Source organism: Pan troglodytes, chromosome 18 (assembly GCF_028858775.2).
Source record: "Pan troglodytes isolate AG18354 chromosome 18, NHGRI_mPanTro3-v2.0_pri, whole genome shotgun sequence".
In the NCBI taxonomy this organism is placed as follows: domain Eukaryota; kingdom Metazoa; phylum Chordata; class Mammalia; order Primates; family Hominidae; genus Pan; species Pan troglodytes.
The window spans coordinates 6196647-6218274 of NC_072416.2; the positions used below are offsets into that span (position 1 = coordinate 6196647).

General features: G+C 52.3%; 1 protein-coding gene across 5 annotated transcripts in view; it reads right to left on the bottom strand.

The window, feature by feature from the left end:
• The window catches only part of NLRC3 (NLR family CARD domain containing 3), a 28368-nt gene extending 7921 nt beyond the window's left edge, over positions 1-20447 (bottom strand). The window contains exons 1-14 of one of the 5 annotated variants that reach the window (XM_016929298.4): positions 20305-20447; positions 18369-18430; positions 17909-18110; positions 16059-17808; positions 14750-14836; positions 10653-10736; positions 9975-10058; positions 7325-7408; positions 5274-5357; positions 3493-3576; positions 2773-2856; positions 2218-2301; positions 1746-1829; positions 1211-1294 (exon numbers count right to left, since the gene is read on the bottom strand). In XM_016929298.4, coding sequence (XP_016784787.3) covers positions 1211-1294; positions 1746-1829; positions 2218-2301; positions 2773-2856; positions 3493-3576; positions 5274-5357; positions 7325-7408; positions 9975-10058; positions 10653-10736; positions 14750-14836; positions 16059-17808; positions 17909-18086 — 2771 coding nt within the window. In that variant the 5' untranslated portion in view covers positions 18087-18110; positions 18369-18430; positions 20305-20447. Of the gene's footprint in view, positions 1-1210; positions 1295-1745; positions 1830-2217; positions 2302-2772; positions 2857-3492; positions 3577-5273; positions 5358-7324; positions 7409-9974; positions 10059-10652; positions 10737-14749; positions 14837-16058; positions 17809-17908; positions 18127-18368; positions 18431-20304 lie in introns of those variants that run through there. The other 4 variants (XM_063796539.1, XM_063796540.1, XM_063796541.1 and 1 more) reach the window with 4 other exon arrangements.
• Between the last annotated feature and the right edge of the window lie 1181 nt (positions 20448-21628).

Genomic DNA, 21628 nt, shown 5'->3' on the forward strand with positions numbered 1-21628 from the left:
CCTGGAAGCTGAAGGAGAAGAAATGGTCAGGGAGAAAGGCCGATGAGGCTCCAAGGGTTAAACCTAGAGTTCCCTCACGCCCCAGCGACTCCACTCCCAGGTATATCCAGCCAGGAGAAGGAAAGCTCACGTCCACACAGAAACTGGTGCACAAAGGTCCACAGCAGCACCGTTCCTAACAGCCAAGTAGGAACAACCCAACGTCCGTCAGCTGATGAATGGAGAAATGAAACCTGTGTACCCATACAATGGATATCATTCAGCCTTACAAAGGAACTAAGTATTGAGACAGGCTACAATGTGGATGAACCTTGAAAATCTGACACCAAATGAAAGACACCAGCCACAAAAGGCCACGTGTCGTATGATTCTATTTTTGGCCACGTGTTGCACAATTCCATTTATATGCGGTGTCCAGGGTAGGAAGATCATGGAGACGGTAGATTAGTGGTTGCCAGGGTTGGGGGAAAGGGAGAATGGGTAGTGAGTGCTAATGGGGACAGGGGTTCTTTTTGGGGTGATGGAAATGTTGTAAAATTGATTGTGATGATTGCATCACCGAATACACTAGAAACCAGTGAATTGTATACTAAGTGGGTGGATCTTCTGGCGTGAAGATTATATCTCAATAAAGCTGTCATATATCTATGTATATATGTGTATGTACATATATGTATGTGTATATATGTATATGTGTATATATGTTTGTGTATATGTATGTGTGTGTGTATGTATATATATGTGTGTGTATATATATATTTTTTAACAGGGTCTCACTCTGTCGCCCAGGCTGGAGTGCAGTGACGCGATCTCTGCTCACTGCAACCTGTGCCTCCTGAGTTTAAGCGATTCTCCTGCCTCAGCCTCCCGAGTAGCTGGGATTACAGGCATGTGCCACCATGCCCGGCTAATTTTTGTATTTATAGTAGAGATGGGATTTCGCCATGTTGGCCAGGCTCATCTTGAACTCCTGACACCTCAGATGATCCGCATGCCTCAGCCTCCCAAAGTGCTGGGATTACAGGCGTGAGCCAACGCACCCGGCCAATATATTTAAAAGGCAGACAAGGACTGAAACGTGCCAGCTGGCCTTAGGGAAGGGAAGTGCCAGGGGTCACTGGATTGAGCCTCTGCCTGATGGGTACCAGGTTTTCAGATTCCCCTGTCCTCAACAGCCCCCGCCCTGCAGCCCCTGGGCAGGCCAACTTACTCTAAGCTGGTGAGGCTCCTGTTGAGCTGTAGTGCTTGTCCCAGGGCCTGGGCAGCGCCGGCCTGGATGAAGTTCCACTGCAGGCTGGGCAGACACAGACACATGTGACTATGTGACTGTGTGACTATGTGGCCCTGGGGCAGAGCCAAGGAGGCTCTGATGGCAGGAGGTGGAATCCCTGCAGGATGTGGCAGGAGAATTCCTGCAACCCCTACCCAGGCTTAGTTCTCAGAGGGTCACATGTACTCCCTGGTTAGCCGTGGCCAGAGGGCCGGGGAATAAGCCAGAAAAGACACCTCCAAATGGCCTCTGCCTGGAGGCCCAGCTGTGACCACCTCTTAACACACGTCTGTCTGTGGGTCAGGAGAGCACAGGATGGGGCACTGTCTGCTGGCGGCAGCCTAGCCCGGGCAGCCCCTGAGACCTTTGCAGGGGGTGTCCCCAAACCAGGTGTGGCCTGTGCGTCGTTGGTTTGGGTGGAGCCCGGCAGCTCTGCAGAAGGGGAACAGAGCAGGGTGGAGAGCTGCAGACTCACTGAAGGGAGGTGAGGGTGCGGTTTTCTCTCACTGCCACTGCGATGGCCCGGGCACCCTGGTCGTGGAGGAGGTTGGCTGTCAGGCTAGGAGGAAGGGAACAGGAGCAAGTGAGCCGGGGGCCGGCTGTAAAGCCTCCGGTCCTTGGTCACCAGGGATTCCAGGGCTTGATGCCAGATCACCCAGCCAGGACGAGGGGGAGCTTCCTGGGGATACGTTGCCCAATGGCATGGTAACATCCTCATCAATCCCCACCAGGTGAAGCAGATGGCGTCACACTAGCCTCACCCTCGTGCAGTTTACACTATGAGAGTGGGGGACTTGCCACCCGATGCCAGGTCTCCTGGCTGCACCCTCCCCAGCCAGCTCCTTCTCCAACCCTGTGACGCGGCGAGGGTGCCCGTCAGCCCAGGCTTGGTGTGGGTGTGGTCATGGCATGAACAGCCTGTGGAGTCACAGGCCCCCACCACGTACTCCAGGTTCTTCAGGGTGCTGTTGGCACGGAGGGCATGAGCGATGGCCTGGGCTCCCTCGGGACTGATGGAGTTTTCTCGAAGGCTGAAAAAAAAGGAAAGACCTGAGCTTCTGACCGGGCAGATGAGGTGTCTGGCAAAGCCAAGCCCAGGTGTTTAGGCTTCTCGAAGCCCAAGAAACTGCAGGCGGGGGACCTAGAGTTCTGCATAGTCTGGGCTGAGGTGTGAAGGAGCCAGTGCTAGTGAGCCAGTGCTGGGCCAGCCAGGTGCCCCCGCTTTAGGACCATCCACAGTACAGGGAGAGGACAGGATGACAGGGCCCCAGAGGTGCGAGGGGACAGGTGGCTCAGCGTGGATCTGGGAAGGGAGCGGCAGAATGGGCCACTGCGGGCAGCAGCTATCCCCTGCACCCCAAGAGAGCAGGAAAAAGGCCAGGCTGCCAGGAAGGCTTCCCCAGCCATAGATTTCCCTGAGACAGGCTTCCCAGTGCCAAGTCCCTGCAGACAGGTGCCTCGTCAAAGAAACGCCCTGTTTGGAGAGGGTGGCCAGGACTTACCTGAGGCTAAGGAGGGTCTGGTTGGTGCAGAGGGCCCCCATCAGTGCTGCCACTCCTGCGTCACTGATGGAATTGCTCTGCAGGCTGCGGAAAGAGGAGGAGGCGCCCTGGGTGTGGCTGTCCCAGGACCCAGAGGGAGCTGCCCTGTCCCAGTCTGGGACAGCAGGCACTGGGCTCAACAGGGAGTTGGGGGCTCCAGGGACAGTGGTGGCCACACTGCTCCTCTTCTCATCTCTCTTTCCTCTCCCAGCCCCCCACCTTCTAGCCTCTGCCAGGTCAGGGCAGGTGGGTTCAGCACAACAAACCCCCAAATGTAGACCCTGCCTTGATGTGGGTGGCCCCAGACAGCCTCAGAGCAGGGTGTGTTGGGTCTGCAGCCCCCAGAGGGAGTGGCACAGCAGGCTCCCCAAGTGTGGGTGTAGCGCTGAGCTCTCCTTTCCCCTACCAAAGCTGCTGCAGCTGACTCCCTCTCCAGCCACCCATGCTGGCTTCTCAAGGACACTTGGAGCTCATCATTCCAAACACTCCAGACCCTACCCCAGCCCCCACTGTCTAGGGAAATGGAGCTGGTGGGGCAGGGGCTACTGAGGACAGTGTGTGCCCAGGGTTAGTGTTGGCAGGGAAATGGCCCTGGGGGACAGCCATTTTTCAGGACTGCCAGCCCACTATCTACTGGAAAGAGAACCCAGGGGGAATCATCACCCTGGCAGGTGGACTCACTCCAGGCTCTCCAGGCCCTGGTTCACCTTCAGGGCCTCAGCCAGGGCCTTGGCACCTCCATCACCAATACTATTACTGGAGAGCCTGCAAGAGAAGGGATATGGATGAGCCAGCCTCTGGGAGCTGCCAGGCAGGGCTGGGCGGAGGGATCAGAGTCAGGGAAGCCCTCCTGGGAGGGCTGGCTCTGTTGTCTCAAGGGTGGCCAGTGCACAGTTTGTTCTGCCTGAGGCCTGTTGGCTGTAGTCTCTGCAAGTGACCACCTGTTGTCTGTAAGAAATCAGGATAGCAAAGTCCCTCTTGACTCCCTGGCAAGAAGGGTCAACCCTTCAGTGATAAGTATTTTGGGGGGTTTTTGTGAAGATGGTCAGGAAATGTTTTCTTCTGCCAGCTGGGAAGACAGTAAATGTGAGCCCGAGAAGGTTGGGGTTCACCCAGTCCTGGGAATCTGAGTCTCCATTCTCCTCGGTTAGTGCTTTTGGAGTCCAAAGTCAGCTAACCAGCACCCACACTTCCATCCATCTATCCATCCACTCACTCATTGATTTATCTACTTACCCACCCACTCATTCATAAATCCACCCATTCATCCATCCATCCACCTACTCACCTACCCACTTAGCCATTCATCCATCCACTCATCCATCCACCTACCCATCAGTCCACTTAGCTATCAATTTGTCTGTCCATCCACTCATCCACCCATCCATCCATTTGTCCATCCATCATCCACTCACCTATTCTCCACTAATTCATTCAGCCATCCCTCCATCCACTCATCTACCCACCCATCCATTCATCTATCCATTCATCCATCCATCCACCCACCCACCCACCCACTCACTCATTCATTCACTCATTCATTCTACCATCCATCTATCCACTCACCCATCCATCCATCCACCCATTCATCCATTTATCCATCCACTCACCCATTCAACCATCCATCCATTCACGTACCCATCCACCTATCCACCCGTCCCTCTCTACCCACCCATCCACCCATCTATTCACCCATTCAACCATCCATTTATCTACTCTACTCCTTCATCCATTCATCCACATACCCACCCATCCATCCATCCCTCCATCTACCCACTCACCCATTCATCCACTCATTTATTCAACCATCCATCCATCCATCCATTCACCCATCCACCAATCCACCCATCAATGCATCCATTCATCCACTCATCCACCCATCCGTCCATCCATCCATCCATCCATTCATTCAACCATCCATCCATCCATTCAACTGTCCATCTATCCATCCATCATTCCATTCACTCATTCATCCACTCACTCATTCATCTACTCATTCATTCAACCATCCATCCATCCATCCATTCACCCATTCATCAGTCCACTCACCCATCCATCCATCCATCCATCCACTCATTCATTTATCCATTCATTCACCCATCCATCCATCCATCCATCCACCTGCCTACCCATCCACCACTACCCACCCAACCATCCATCCACCCACCCATATACTCATTTAACCATCCATCCATCTATCCACTCATTCATCCATCAGTCTACTCATCCATCCATCCATCCACTCATCAGTGTATCCATTCATTCACCCATCCATCCATCCATCCATCCATTTACCTAGCCACCCATCCACCTAGTCACCCATCCATCCATCCACCCACTCATCCATCCATTCACCTATCCATCAATCCATCCATCCATCCTCAGGCTCACAAATATTTGTGCTGGGTTGGGCATTGTGCTGGGCACTGAGGATACTAGTGTGGGCCTTTCATATGTCTCACATGAGCTCTTTCAGACTCCTGTTCTGCTTCAAGGCATCTGCCATTCGCTGGGCTCCCATGGGCCCGATGCTGTTCTTCTGCAGGCTGTGGGAGAAAAGAGAGGGGTCCTTTAGAAATGCTGGTCACAGCCATTCCCAGGCCAAGGACGGTTCAGGTTCAAGGTCAGGGACAACTAGTGTGCCCTCTTCATTTATTGGAGCAGGTGGGGAGGGCGTTCTCCAGATGGGTCTTTGGCTTGTTGCCTAAGTGATAATGGACCAACATTATTATGAGGGATAGTAAGGGGTCAGGGCAGCTGAGCCTCCCTTGCAAGGGGCCAGAAAGCAGAGATCAGTAGGTGCTGATAATGCCCAGCAACCTCCCGAATGGGGACCTCCATGGACAAGTCTCTCTGGTGCCTTACCCGCAGTCTGCCTCCCATCTAGACCAGCAGGCTGCCTCCAACCCTAAGAAACCTCCCTAGGGGCCAGGTAGGGTGGCTCATGCCTGTGATCCCAGCACCTTGGGAGGCCAAGGTGGGCAGATCACGATGTTAACAGATCGAGACTATCCTGGCCAACATGGTGAAACTCCGTCTCTACCAAAAATAAAAAAATTAGCGGGGCGTGGTGGCGTACACCTGTAATCCCAGCAACTTGGGAGGCTGAGGCAGAAGAATCACTTGAACCAGGGAGGCGGAGGTTGCAGTGAGCCGAGATTACGCCACTGCACTCCAGGCGGGCAATAGAGCGAGACTCCGTCTCAAAAAAAAAAGAAAAAAGAAACCTCCCTAGGGAGACCCTGGCTTAGGCTCCTCTTCTGAAAAAGCTGCTTCCTCTTGTCCTAAATCTGGTGGAGGGAGACAGCACGGGAGAAACCCTGTTCTCATCCTACAAGGACAGGCAGGCAGGACGTCTCCTGTGTGAGGCTAAATACAAATCCTAAAAAAATGTAATTTTCCCTGGTTCCAAAAAGGAAAGAGACTCCTTACCACCCTCATTTTCTTAGAGCACTTCCTGAGAAAACTTGAGGTTGCAAATGCTGCCTCTGTCCCTTTAAGGTGTATGTAAATCTTTTTAAAAGCAAAATCAGCCTCTGGCCAGTTTCACAGCCTGGGAATGTCTTTCGTAAGGGTTTGGAGCCATCTCTTTGAAATGTAAACATTAAGGAACAAAGAGTCCCTCCTTCCCTGCCTTCGGGAATTAGGCTAGGCATCTGGCTTGAAGCTCTAAAGTACCTGCGTGTCATAGAGATAAAAGAAGCTTTACTTTTCCTTTGGATAAAAGCAATTAGGGACCACAAATGGCCACTCCAATTATCTGCTGTATTTAGGATAAACGGCAAATGGTGCTGCCTGGCCCTCTTGCCTGAGGACGAGGGTCCTATCTGCTTGGCTCTAGAAAAGTGAGCTTTCTGTCTTTACAGTCTCATTGGTGGGTTGCCCCAATGCACTGTGCAGTCAGTTTAATGTTTATCCAATAATTGTTGTATTCTTTCCTACATTTGTGGGTTGGTAGAAGGTATTTTATTTTATATTTTATTATTTTATTTTATATTTTAATTTTATTTTATATTTTAATTTTATTTTTTGAGAGAGTCTCGCTGTCGCCCAGGCTGGAGTGCAATGGCAGGATCTCAGCTCACTGCACCCTCCGCCTCCCGGGTTCAAGCGATTCTCTCAACTTAGCCTCCCAAGTAGCTGGGACTACAGGCTTGCACCACCATGCCTGGTTAATTTTTTTTTTTTTTTTTTTTTTAGTAGAGACGGTGTTTCACTATTTTGGCCCGGCTGGTCTCAAACTCCTGACCTCAAGTGATCCGCCTGCCTTGGCCTCCCAAAGTGCTGGGATTACAGGCATGAGTCCCTGCGCCCAGCCAGGAGGTTTTATTTTTAATTATTTCCCCAACAGCTGCTCTCTCGAAAAGCAATGGGCATCAGGGGCCATCCAGATGGGTCAGAAGGCCTCAGGTCCTAGCCCCATCCATTCTTCCTAGCAGGTAATAGGCAGAGAGGCCCTTGGAGGAGGAGGGAGAAGGGAGAGAAGGGGGAGAGAGGAGATGTGTTCACTCACTGCAGCATGGAGAGGGTCCGGTTGGAGGCCAAGGCCTCAGCCATGGACCTGGCACCATCATCCCTGACGGTGTTGCCCTGGAGGCTGCAGAGACAAGAAGAGGCTCATCACTGATGGAGCAGAAGCTGGAACCCAAGGGTCTGAACTCTCTCTGCAGTGGGGGCACCTCTGTGGAGCAAGGGGTTCTGACCGCTAGGTGCCCTCACCGCCCACCATGCAGGGAGAGCAGTGGACCCTTTGCACCACTGCCTGGGGCTTAGGTTTTTCTTTGAGTTGCTAAGCATTTGCCTGCCGGCTGGGAACAAGGTGCTTCTGCTCTATGAATAACCACAACAAAGTCATCAATTGCCCTCATTACAGCTGAAAGACACAGGATCCAAGTGTTGGTGAGAATACAGAGAAACTGCAACCCTCACGCTGCTGGTGGGAATGCAAAATGGTCTGCTGTCTGTGGAATATGGTCTGGCAGGTCCTTAAAAGGTTAAACATGGGTTGACCATGTGACCCAGCAATTCCATTCCTAGGTATATCCTCAAAAGAATTGAAAACAGGCACTGGAAGTCGTATTCACCAATGTTCACAGCAACGATAGTCATATAACCAAAAGGTGGAAACAACCCAAATGGCCGTCATCAGGTGAATGGATCAACATATCATGGTCTGTCCATCCCGTGGAATATGATTCAGCTTTAAAACGGAGGGAAGAGGCTGGGTACAGTGGCTCACACCTGTAATCCCAGCACTTTGGGAGGCCGAGGTGGGTGGATCACTTGAGGTCAGCAGTTTGAGACCAGCCTGGCCAACATGGTGAAACCCCATCTCTACTAAAAATACAAAAATTAGCTGGGTGTGGTGGCACATGCCTGTAATCCCAGCTACTCGGGAGGCTGAGACAGGAGAAGTGCTTGAACCTGGAAGGCAGAGGTTGCAGTGAGCTAAGATCACGCCACTGCACTCCAGTCTGGGTGACAGAGTCAGACTCTGTCTCAAAAAAAAAAAAAAAAAAAAAAGTTAAAATAAAATGGAGGGAAGCATTGACACATGGTACCACACGGATGAAGCTTAAAAACATCATGCTCAATGAGGAAAGCCGCACACCAAAGGCGAGCCTATATAAATCTATTTACATGAAATGTCCAGAATAGGTAAATCCTTAGAGATGGGAAGCAGATTGGTGATTGTGAGGGGCTGGGGAAAGGGGAGAATGGGAAGTGACTGTTTATGGGTATGAGGTCTCCTTCAGGGGTGATGAAAATATTCCGGAACTGGACAGATGTGATGGTGGCAAAACATTGTGAATTTGCTCAATGCCACTGAACTGTACACTTTAAAACAGTCAGGGTTTTTTTTAGACAGAGTCTCGCTCTGTCGCCCAGGCTGGAGTGCAGTGGCGCGATCTTGGCTCACTGCAACCTCCGCCTCCCGGGCTCAACTCAGCCTCAGCCTCCTGAGTAGCTAGGACCACAGGCACCTGTCACCATGCCCGGCTAACTTTTTGTACTTTTCTTTTCTTTTTTTTTTTTTTAGTAGATATGAGGTTTTACCATGTTGGCCAGGCTGGTCTCGAACTCCCGACCTCAAGTGATCCACCTGCCTTGGCCTCCCAAAGTGCTGGGATTACAGGCATCAGCCTCTGGGACCCGCCTAAAACAGTCAATTTTATGGTACATGAATTTCACCCTAATAAAAATAAATAAATAAATAAATAAATGAAAACAGAACAGAAAAGTGGTACCCACTCAGCTAAGTATAGATATAACCACAGGCTTTTAAAAGAGACATAACTGGCTGGGCTCGGTGACTCACGCTTGTAATCCCAGCACTTTGGGAGGCCAAGGCAGGCAGATGGCTTGAGTGCAGGAGCTCGAGACCAGCCTGGTCAAAATGGTGAAAGCTCGTCTCTACTAAAAATACAAAAAAATTAGCCGGGCGTGGTGGCAGGAGCCTGTAATCCCAGCTACTTGGAAGGCTGAGGCAGGAGAATCGCTTAAACCCAGGAGGCAGAGGTTGCAGTGAGCCAAGATCGCACCACTGCACTCCAGCCTGGGTGACAAAGAAAGACTCCGTCTCAAAAAAAAAAAAAAAAAAAAAAGAGACGTAACAAATCACATCACACCTCTGTCCCCTGCTCAGGCCACACACACAGTCTCAAGTCTAGGGAAGAGCTGGACCCTGGAAACTTGCGTAGGGCACAAGATCCCCAGTACCCAATGGGATGGGAGCCAGTATCCCATGCCTGCCATCTTTGTTTGCTTGCTTATTGAGACAGAGTTTCACTCTGTCACCCAGGCTGGAGTGTAGTGGCGCGATCCCAACTTACTGCAACCTCTGCTTCCCAGACTCAAGCGATTCTCCTACCTTAGCCTCTCGAGTTGCTGGGATTACAGGCACCTGCCACCACGCCAGCTAATTTTTGTTTTTTAGTAGAGATGCCGTTTCGCCATGTTGTCCAGGCTGCTCTCGAGCTCCTGACCTCAAGCGATCCACCTGTCTCAGCCTCCCAAAGGGTTGGGATTACAGATGTGAGCCACTGTGCCCGGCCCCATGCCTGCCATTGTGAATCACCTCCCATTCTCATAGGTGGTGCCTGAGGAGAGAGTTTTCTGGGCCCTCTCTTGGGGTCACAACACAGGGAGCAGGTGACACACACCTCAGGGAGGTCAGGGTGCGGTTGATCTTCAAAGCATCTGCCAGCGCCTTGGACCCTTGTGGTCCAATGGAGTTACCGCGGAGGCTGAAGGAAGAGAGAAAGAGACACCTCCTTCATCTGTCTCCCAGAGAGGGAAGGGGAAACAGAAACTGCATTGACCTTGAAATCCGTGATCCTCTAAGGGAGTGTGTAAGGGCTTAGGATCTCATGTTTGGTGGAACCAGGGCAGAGATCCTTATATAAACAAGGAAGGAGTTTCCCCAAGACTATCTCAGGTGTTCGGGGAAAGAAAGCAGCACCTGATGGACTAGTGGGGCCAAATGTGGAGATGAGAATGATGGCCCCAGATGCAGGGCAAACATCTGGTGTGTCCCTGGCTGGAGCCCGGCAACTGAGGAGCCATGGTTCCGCCCGGCTGTCCTTCTGCCCCACCAGGAAGGCATGTGCGCTAAGGTGTGGCCTCCCTGTGTCTTATTCCCACAGGAGTCTTAGAACCTGCTCCAAATGAAGTATGGATATTATGTCCAGATGCTACCCAGGGGCTGAATCATGGGAATCAGGGAAGAACAGACAGGTAAGACCCAAGTCATTTCCTAGGAGGGGAGGGGACTTCACAAGATGCCTCACAACTCTTCTGGTTCCAATGGCAAAAGTTCGGCCTTGGTTGTCCTTACTTACTCCAGAGAGGTCAGACTTCTGTTGACCAAGAGGGATCTGGCCAGAGCTTTGGCCCCTTTGTTACTGATCTGGTTCTCCGCCAAGCTGCCCAAGGAAAGGGAGAGGAGTGGTTATTTTAGGCATGCACATCTCATGGCCTCTTCCTCAATGCTGTGCCCATGATTAATCCTCTAGGCCCCCCCACATCATCAGGGTCTGGACATAGGTGGAGATGAGGTGACCCCTGGAGCAGAATGCCAGGCACAGCAGAGCCCTTGAGCCTGGGCAGCGTAGGGCCAGAGTGGGAGGACAGACCCTCATCATGGCAAAGGGTCCCAGGAAGAAGTTTAACCAGAATCCAGCACAACAGCTTCTACACAAACAGCACAGCAAAGAAAATGGAAATCTCAGAAGCCTAACATGCAGATGGCAGCCAGTGGTGTACTGGTAAACTGGCTCCCAGGAAAAACAAAATTTCAAAAACTGGGCTGTGCGTGGTGGCTCATGCCTATACAATCCCAGCACTTTGGGAGGCCAAGGCGGGAGCATCACTTGAAACCAGGAGTTTGAGACTAGCCTGGGAAACATAGGGAGATCTTGTCTCTATGAAAAACATAAAAATTAGCCAGGTGGCGCACCTGTAGTCCAAGCTACTTGGGAGGCTGAGGAGGGAGGATTTAGCCCAGAAGGTTGAGGCTGCAATGAGCCATGATGACATCACTGCGCTCCAGCCTGAGCGACAGAGTGAGACCATGTCTCAAAACAACAACAAAACAAAAAACAAATGCTAGCAAACTGATTTGTAGTATCTGCCACTTTCCATGGTATAAATACTCCCAGCAACACCAAGTTCAAGCACCTCCACCTTGCAAAATTCCTGAAAATTTAACAATCAGCTTTCGTGAACTGGTACAAACAAATTTAGGCACACTACTGATCTTAGCCTCTTTTCTAGTGCAAAATGGCAAATGGTAAAGTTATTTAAAATTAGCTTTAAAATTAAAAAAAAAACCACACACACACATCTTGATTTGCCTCAAAAGCATGGTTCTGGGAATATGGTGGTGGATCAACTCAATGTTACTTCATGTATCCAGCTGCAGAAATAGTAGCTGTCCAGGCTCTTTGCCATTTGTAGGCATTCAGCCCCATGGGATATAGTAGTTCAATTAGAATCCCCAGGCTGGTGCTCTTCTTTTTCTTTTTTCAGACAGGATCTCATTCTGTCACCGAGGCTGGAGTGCAGTGGCATGATCATGGCTCACTGTAACTCGAACTCTCGAGCTCAAGAATCCTCCCACTTCAGCCTCCCAAGTAACCGGGACTAGAGGTGCACGCCACCACACCTGGCTAGTTTTTTAATTTTTTGCAGAGACAGGGTTTTACTTTGTTGCCGAGGCTGGTCTCAAACTCCTGGGCTCAAACGATCCTCCTGCCTTGGCCTCCCAAAGTGCTGGAATTACAGGCATGAACCACCGTGCCCAGCCTGGTACTTTTCAAGCTATATTGAAGCAAACTGTTCACTGGAATAAAGTCTCTTTTCTCTAAATTCCTTTTCAGAGAACTTCAATTCACAGCATTCGTCCAGGCCACCTCTGTATAAATGTTCTCAAATTCTAGAGTGCTTCCATCCCTCTGGGACTTTTATGGCATTTTATAAGTTGTATTTAACTTCTAGGTGAAATAGGGATGTGGCACTGAGGATCAACTACAGAGAGAGGTAAAGAAGAGCATGTTGCCAGAGAAGAGATTTTTGGCTTCATTCAGAATAATTTACTTTTATTTTTATTTTTAGTAAAGATGGCATCTTGCCATATGTTTGCCAGGTTGGTCTTGAACTCCTGGCCTTAAAGAATCCCCCCACCTTCCAGATTGCTAGGATTATAGGAAGGAGCCACTGTGCCTGGCCCCCGAATAATTTCTGAGCACTACCTAGCCTGCTTTAAGCAAAACTAAAAGTTGGCTATTTTGTCATGTGCTAAAAATGCAGGAGGCACTCACAGAGGAAAAAAATATTAATAATGAGAATTGTCATTCTTTTACTTTTCTTTTTTTTTTCTTTTTTTTTTTTTTGAGACGGGGTCTTGCTCTGTCACCTCGGCTGGAGTGCAGTGGCGCAATCTTGGCTCACTGCAACTTCTGCCTCCCAGACTCAAGCAATTCTCCTGCTTCAGCCTCCTGAGTAGCAGGGATTACACACACCCACCACCACCACGCCTGGCTAATTTTTGTATTTCTTAGTAGAGACAGGGTTTTGCCAGTTTGACCAGGCTGGTCTCGAACTCCTGACCTCAAGTGATTCACGGGCCTCAGTCTCCCAAAGTGCTGGGATTAAAGGCGTGAGCCACCGCCCCTGGCCTAGATATCCTTTTAAGCCCATTTTTACCCTCTTTAGGCACAGAAATGACTTCTTCAAACTCACACAGAGCCTACACCTCTAACCATACTCCCCAGTGCCTTATTTTTGTTACTGAATTAGTGTAAATTGCCATTAACTCAGATAAAGATTACTTGAGAACCCAGAGGCTTGTATGAGAATGAAGAATTACCCCTGGCCACAGTGGCTCACACCTGTAATCCCAGCACTTTGGGAGGCTGAGGCGGATGGATCACCTGAGGTTAGGAGTTTGAGACCAGCCTGGCCAATGAAGTAATATAGTGAAACCCTGTATCGACTAAAAATACAAAAATTAGCTGGGTGTGGTGGCATGCGCCTGTAGTCCCAGCTACTCAGGAGGCTGAGGCAGGAGAATTGCTTGAACCCGGGAGGCGGAGTCTGCAGTGAGCCAAGATCGTGCCACTGCACTCCAGCCTGCCCAACACAGGGAGACTCCGTCTCAAAACAAAAAAAAAACAAAATTACCCCTTGGGTTCTCTTCTCCAAACTCACCTCCCTAGGTCTGCAACAGCCACCCTCAGAGGATCAGTCACATCGATTCAACCACAAACCCCGGGTGTGTGTAGTTTCTCAGATCCAGGAATGTTATTCCAGGAGACGTTTCATAAGCACACATTCACCATGTGAACTTTTGTCTAATTACAAGATGAAGGTTTTTTTGTTTGTTTTGTTCTTTTTTGAGACGGAGTCTCACTCTGTCACCCAGACTGGAGTGCAGTGGCGCTGGAGTGCAGTGGTGCGATCTCAGCTCACTGCAACCTCCGCCTCCTGGGTTCACGCCATTCTCCTGCCTCAGCCTCCTGAGTAGCTGGGACTACAGGCGCCCACCACCACACCCGGCTAATTTTTTGTATTTTTAGTAGAGACAGGGTTTCACCGTGTTAGTCAGGATGGTCTCGATCTCCTGACCTCGTGATCCACCTGCTTCGGCCTCCCAAAGTGCTGGGATTACAGGGGTGAGCCACCACACCCAGCCACAAGATGCAATTTTAATTAAAAATTGTTTAAATGGATTTATAATTAAATTTGAAATTAAATTTTAATTAAATTAAATTTGAAATTTAAAATTTTAATTAAAAATGCAATTGGCTGGGTGCAGTAGCTCACGCCAGTAATCCCAGCACTTTGGGGAGGCCGAGGCGGGCGGATCACAAGGTCAGGAGTTCGAGGCCAGCCTGGTTAACATGGTGAAACCCTGTCTCTACTAAAAATACAAAAATTAGCGAGGCATGGTGGGCCCCTCTAATCCCAGCTACTCAGGAGGCTGGGGTTAGAGAACTACTTGAGCCTGGGAGGCAGAGATTACAATGAGCCAAGATCGCGCCACTACACTCCAGCCGGGGTGACAAAGCAAGACTGTCTGGGGGGGAGAAATATAATCCTGTGCCTAGAATGCTGTTGGACAGCAAACTTGGAGAGGTGCTTAGAGAACATTGTGCCTGGCGTTATGTCAGCACACGTAGTGCTGTGGAAACACCTGCCTGTGCACAACAGTGTCTAGTCCCACCAGGTCACCTCCCTCTTCCTACTGATGAGGCACCTGAGCCTCTAGCACTTTCTGGAATTGGGCAGAAACAAGCAGGCTGCATCTGGAGCCACATGCTCCAAAGACACTTCTCCGTGGCAGCGCCGCTGGCCGGCTGAGCAGAGGATGATGGGAAGAGGGTTCCGTACCCCACAAGACCATGGGCACCCTGGAGGTCCCCTGGGTCTGTGTTACCTGATCTTCTGAATGCGACAGTCCTTCCCACTCAGCACGCTGCCCAGCAGCTCCATCACGGGGTCCTGGAACTGGTTGGTGTCCAGCCTGGCCAAGGGGAGCAGTGACAGTGAGTGTCCCACCCGCCCACAGGCAGGGTGGGGGCCCTGGCCCGGGGCCTCTGCCTCTCTCCATCCCATGCAGCACTATCACCGCAGCTCTGAGATCTGCGCTCAGCCCCAGTGCTCAGACCTTTCCCGTGAGAATGAACAGGAGGCTGGGTGCCCACGAGACCTGCGGTTCCTGTGCAGAACGGCATCTTCCACGGGCTGTCGTCCTCACCACCTCACATACCGCCTGCCTCTGCGGGACACCTGGATGACCCTCAGCCTGTGTTCTTTCCTCCCTACTCGCTAAGGTCCAGAGTGGCGGGCAGGGGACAGGCTGAAAGCATTCAGCGGGTGTGCAGCTTCTATCAGACTGGATGGTTCTGAGGGGGTTATGAATTGAATTGTGTCCCCACAAAAGATATGAAGTCCTAACGCCCTGTGCCCCAAGTATGTGGCTTTATTGGGAAATGGGGTCACTGTGGATGTACTTTGTTAAGGTGGGGCCATGCCGAAGTGGGGTGAGCCTGTAATCCAGTGTGACAGTGTCTTTTCAAGACAAGAAAGCACTGGCCAGGTGCAGTGGCTCACGCCTGTAATCCCAGCAATTTGGGAGGCTGGGGTGGGCGGATCACCTGAGGTCAGGAGTTTGAGAGCAACCTGGCCAACATGGTGAAACCCTGTCTCTACTAAAAACACAAAAATTAGCCAGGCATGATGGCGGGCACCTGTAATCCCAGCTACTAGGGAGGCTGAGGCAGGAGAATCGCTTGAACCCAGGAGGCAGCGTTTGCAGTGAGCTGAGATCGCGCCACTGTATTCCAGCCTGGGCGACAGAGCAAGACTCCATCTCAAAAATAAAGAGAGGACAGCACCATGTGGAGACAGACACAGGGAGAAGATGACCAGGCGACAGGGGAGAGACTGAAGTAACGCAGCCTTAAGCCAAGGGTTCCCATCAAACACTGGAAGCTAGAGAGGAAGGAAAGAACGTCTCCTATATGTTTCAGAGAGCGCGTGGCCCTCCTGGCACCTTGATTTGAGACTTCTGGCCTCCAGAACTGCGAGAAAACACACTTGAGTTGTTTTAAGCCACCAAGTTCATGGTCCTCTGTTACGGCAGCCCTAGGAGACTGACAGAGAAGCTCGGTGGTGGGGAGGGGATGGCTTTTGCTCTCTCCTCTGCCCCTTCCCCAGCCCCTGACCCCTGCCCTGGTGTCCACCTGAGCTTCCGGCAGTAGAGCAGCTGGGGCAGCAGGCTCTGAAGGACGCCCTGGCTGAGGCTCAGGGACAGGTTGGCCTCCTGGGCACAGGCGTCGGACACCTGCAGGAGGTAGGCCAGGGCAGCACGGTGCGCGGGACCGGTCAGCCTGGCCAGGGCCCCGCTCTCCATGGCCTCCTCCACGCTGCGGGCCAGCTCTGTGTGCTGCAGCTCACGCAGGCAGTGCAAGACGTTGATGGCCCGTGCACAGACTGCGGCATCGGGGCGCAGGCAGCCCTGCAGGAGCTCAGCCACCTGGGTCCGGTAGGCCTGGTGCTCGCCTTGGGCCAGCAGGGAGCCGGCCAGGAGGGCATTGACCCTCGGAGACAAGAGGCCGGAGAGGAAGCGCAGGAACACGTCCAGCCTCCCGTCCTCTGCCTGCATGGCCCGCTGGGCTGCGCTCCTGAAATGCGTGAGGAAGCCCAGCCTGGGCCAGGATACGCCGCTCTCAGTGAAGAGGTCGAAGATGGCCCTCCTGGATGCGCCATAGTAATACGCGGCTGCCACAAACTCCTGCAGGGACAGGTGGGTGAAGCAGTAGGCCACTGACGATGCCAACGTCTCCTCTCTCTGCAGGAAGCAGCTGCACGGGGCGCCCTGCAGCAGAGCGAGGTCTACACCAAACGCCTTCATGTCTTGCTCGTAAAACACGTATTTCTTCTTGAGCAGCCCATGGAAGGCCAGACGGCCCAATGTCCCCACCATCTTGCGGCCACCATGGGCCACCTGCTCGATGCGAGGGCTTGCCTTGCCCTTCTCCTGCCCCTCCCCGCTGAGGGCCATCCTAAAGTACCATGAGTAGAGCTCGCACAGGGTCCTCGGGGGCCACAGCTCTGCATCCTGGGGCCCCGTCCTGCTGCGCCACAGGTGGCCTAGTGCCGCCCCCGTGAGCCTGCAGAAGGCTGGGACGGTGCACATCAGGTACAGGGCCCTGTCAGCCTGCACTTGGCTCAGCATCCAGCCCAGAAGGGCCTGGTCCTCGGGGAACATCTGCTCCAAACACACCTTGATCTCCTCCTCGTTAAAGCCCCGGATCTCCGTCATCCGGTCCACCAGGCCCCCCGGGATCTGGCCAGATGCACTGGGACGGGAGGTGATCCAGATGGAAACTTCCGGGAAGAGGTTGCCACGGATGATGTTGGTGATCAGGTGGTCCACCGGGATCTCCTTCTTCGGGTCCGTGCAGGCCACGGTGTTGGAGAAGTCCAGAGGCGTCCTGCACTCATCCAAGCCATCCAGGATCAGGAGGGCCCTGGCTGGGACTGCCACAGCCAGGCTGGGCTCCCCGACGTGCGGGAAGACCGAGCAGATGAGTCGGTCAGCACACAGCTTCTCGTGGGTGTTGAGATCCCGGAAGGTCAGAGGCAGCACCAGCGAGAAGTCCTTGCCGACCTGCCCATGGGCCCAGAGGCGGACGAAGTGCCTCACCAGGGTGGTCTTGCCCATGCCAGCCACCCCGATAGTGATGGAGACCCGGGGTGGGACAGACACCCGGGAGAGAGGCAGGAAGAGCCGGTCCAGGGCGACGGTCCTGGCGGGGCGCCCGCCCCCGCGGGTGGCCTCCACCTGTGTGAAGTCGTGTTCCCTCAGCTGCAGGTCCGTCAGGCCCTCCACCAGCAGGAGGGAGGCCAGCCTGTGCCAGGGTCCGCCCAGCTCCGGGCCACCTCCCACCTTGCTCAGCAGGGCCTTGCGGTGCCTCTGTATCCTTGAGTCTGCGGGACAGAGGCCAGTGGGGAGGTCTGGTAAGGGAAGAGTGGGCACAGACAGCCCAGGTGTTCCCCACCCCGCGTCTGCCTCCCAAGCAGGTCCTACCATTGCTGCAGGGCCCCAGCGGGGCATCCGGTGTCCTATCCAGGGCCTGCGGGGCCTGGGAGCCTTGACTGCCCTTCCCAGCCAGCAGATCCATGAGGGCTTTCACCTGCTCGGCTGGGGAGCCCGTGCCGTGGCCCTGGCCGGCCTCCCTGCCCGTCCGCACCTCTTGCTTCCTCATGGAGTCGGGGATCACCTCCAGGAGCTGTGAAGAGAGGGCCTGAACCTGCTGCCTGCCATGCCCCCCATCCAGCAGCCTGGGACAGGTGAGCAAGCCCCCAGCAACGGGGTCAGGGATCCCCTCTTCCTCTTTCCTCAGCCTTTGGGTGGCCCACTGGCCTGGCCTCTGAGAATGGACTGGAAGGGCCATTTGTTCCTGGGTGGTAGCAATGATCACACGAATGCAGGGGCCCAGTGGATGATAACTGGGGCCCTGGGCTTGTACCCCGGCCCTGCCACTTACCAGATAGGTGACTGAGGGCAGGCTGAGTCACCTCTCTGCGCCTTGGTGTCTTCATTTGTGACCTGGAAATGATGATGAGGTTACAAGTAAGTTTGCTCAAAAGGAGGGAGGAATGAAAGAAGCTACTCTGTTGGAACATGTGGGAAAAAGCAAAAAAAAAAAAAAAAAAAAAAAAGCAGCAGCCACTCTGGGGACGCTACACTGTGTCATTCTGACTAACATTCTGGAAAAGGCAAAAGTATGGAGACAGGAAGACAGTGAAAGAAAGGGTCAGTGGGGGCCAAGGGTTGGGGAGGAGGGGTGAATCGGTGGAACACAGACAATCCCTAGGGCAGTAACATGACTCTGTAGGGTACTACAGTGGTGGGTCCATGTCATTATCATTATACATTTGTCCAGACCCACAGAACGTACAACTCCAAGAGTGAGCCCATGGCTGGGCACAGTGACTCACACCTTTAATCCCAACACTTTGGTAGCCCGAGGTGATGGATCGCTTGAGCCCAGGAGTTTGAGACCAGCTTGGGCAACATAGTGAGAACCCATCTCTAAAATTTTTTAAAAATTAGCCTGGTATGGGGTGTGTGCCAGTAGTCCCAGCTACTTGGGAGGCCAAGGCAGCAGGATCGCTTGAGCCCAGGAGGTCAAAGCTGCAGCGAGCCATGATCACACCATGGCACTCCAGCCTGGGTGACAGAGCAAGACCCCATCTCTAAGAAAAACAAAATAAAACAAAAAACTTAACTCTTCTTGCTCCTGAGTTAGAGCAAAAAGCAAAAAAAAAAAAAAAAAAAAAAAAAAAAAAAAAAAAAAAAAAAAAAGAATGAGCCAGAGTATACACTATGGACATTGGGTGATGGCGACATGTCCATGTAGGTTTACTGATTATAATCAATGGACCACTGTGGCAGGGGACGGTGATAGTGGCAGAGTCTGGGTGGGGGCAGGCATGGGGTGTGTGGGAAGTCTCTGTACTTTCCCATCAATTTTTCTGTAAACCTGGCCAGACGCGGTGGCTCATGTCTGTAAGCCCAGCACTTTGGGAGGTCAAGGCGGGCAGATCACTTGAGGTCAGGAATTTGAGACCAGCCTGGCCGATATGGTGAGACCCTGTCTCTACTGAAAATACAAAAATTAGCCGGGCGGGTGGCTCGCGCCTGTAATCCCAGCACTTTGGGAGGACGAGGTGGGCAGATCACCTGAGGTCAGGAGTTCCAGACCAGCCTGACCAACATGGAGAAACCCCGTCTCTATTAAATATACAAAATTAGCCAGGTGTGGCAGCACATGCCTGTAATCCCAGCTACTCAGGAGGCTGAGGCAGGAGAATCACTTGAACCTGGGAGGCAGAGGTTGCAGTAAGCTGAGATCATGCCATTGCACTGTAGCCTGGGCAACAAGAACGAAACTCCGTATTAAAAAAAAAAAAAAAAAATTAGCCAGGTATGGTGGCTGGTGCCTGTAATCCTAGCTACTCAGGAGGCTGAGGCAGGACAATCACTTGAACCTGGAAGGTGGAGGCTGCAATGAGCTGAGATTGCGCCACTGCACTCCAGTCGGAGGGGAAGAGCGAGACTCCGTAAGCCTAAAATTGCTTTACAAGGAAAAGCTTATTAATTAAAAAAAGGAAATAAAAGAAAGAAGAAGGAGGAGTCAAAAAAGAGAAAACGCTGGTTCTCAGAGCGGCTGTTTTTCTTACTATGTTCCTGGGGTCTCCTGGGAGTGCAGGAGCTCCTGGGCTCCCAGCAGTGCTATTCGCCCTCTGCTCCTGGGGATAGTGATGCAGAGATGCTGAGAGGCAAAGCCAAGGCCCCCCACTCCCATTTGCCTCCTTGTTGCCAAGGCTGGTTGTCCCCCTGCCCCCACAGCCCTCCCACACCCAAGGTGTACACTAAGGCCCCGAACTCGCCCCCACCCACCCTGCTCGCCTCCTCACCGTGCACCCTGGCCACAGCAGCCCCTCCAGCGGGGCCCCAGGAACTCAATGGATGGGGCTCAGCCTTCCGTTGTCCACAGTTCTAGGAGAAAAAACACAATGTGGCCAGCGGAGGTGATGGCCCACTGCTGCTGATGGCAGCCCTGCATTCAAAAATAACACCAGGTGTTGTCACTGCATAGAGAAGCAGGTTGGACCCCACCTGTCCACAGGGCATTTCCCTGGTTCTCAGTGTTTAGCTTGCTGTCAGGCTGGGCGGGGTGGCTCACGCTTGTAATCCCAGCATTTTGGGAGGCTGAGGCAGGCGGATCACCTGAGGTTAGGAGTTCAAGACCAGCCTGGCCAACATGGTGCAACCCCATCTCTACTAATAATACAAATGAGCTGGGCGTGGTGGTGGGCGCCTGTAATCCCAGGTACTGGAGAGGCTGAGGCAGGAGAATTGCTTGACCCTGGAAGGCAGAGGTTGCAGTGAGCTGAGATCACGCCACTGCACTCCAGCCTGGGCAACAGAGCGAGACTCCATCTCAAAAAAAAAAAAAAAAAAAAGCTTGCTGTCTGCAGCCCTGGGATTCAGCAGGCTCCCTGACCTTGGATTAGCAGTGGGGATCCTGGCTTTTTCTTTCTTTTTTTTTGAGACGGAGTCTGCTGTGTCGCCCAGGCTGGAGTGCAATGGCGTGATCTCAGCTCACTGAAACCTCTGCCTCCCAGGTTCAAGCAATTCTCCTGCCTCAGCCTCCCAAGTATCTGGGATTACAGGCACATGCCACCACACCTGGCTAATTTTTGTAATTTTAGTAGAGGCAGGGTTTCACCATGCTCACCAGGCTGGTCTCGAACCCTTGACCTTGTGATCTGCCCACCTCAGCCGAGCCTACCATTTTAACACAGGTGATGCTTTTTATCTGGAAAATGATAAAAGAAGCTTAGTAATAAGTAAATAGTAAAGTAAAAATAAGTAAAACTGTAAAGTAAAAATAAGTAAAATACCATTTTTCAGGCATTCAGGTCATGGTGTTGAAGAAGTAAGGAGTGCGATCAATTTGAGGTTGCTGGCACCCAGGCCAGCTGAACTAACCTGGAACATTAGGAACAGGCCAGGGCAAGGCCAGTCTCCTTATGCTGCCCCAAAGCCTGTTCTTTTATTCTTCTAAATGTCAAAACCAAGAGGGATAAAAAAGATGGGATTTTGGGCTAGGCACAGTGGCTCATGCTTGTCATTCCAGCACTTTGGGAGGCTGAGGTAGGAGGATCACTTGAGCCCAGGAGTTTGAGACCAGCCTGGGCAAAGTAGTGAGACCCTAGCTCTACAAAATAAAAATAA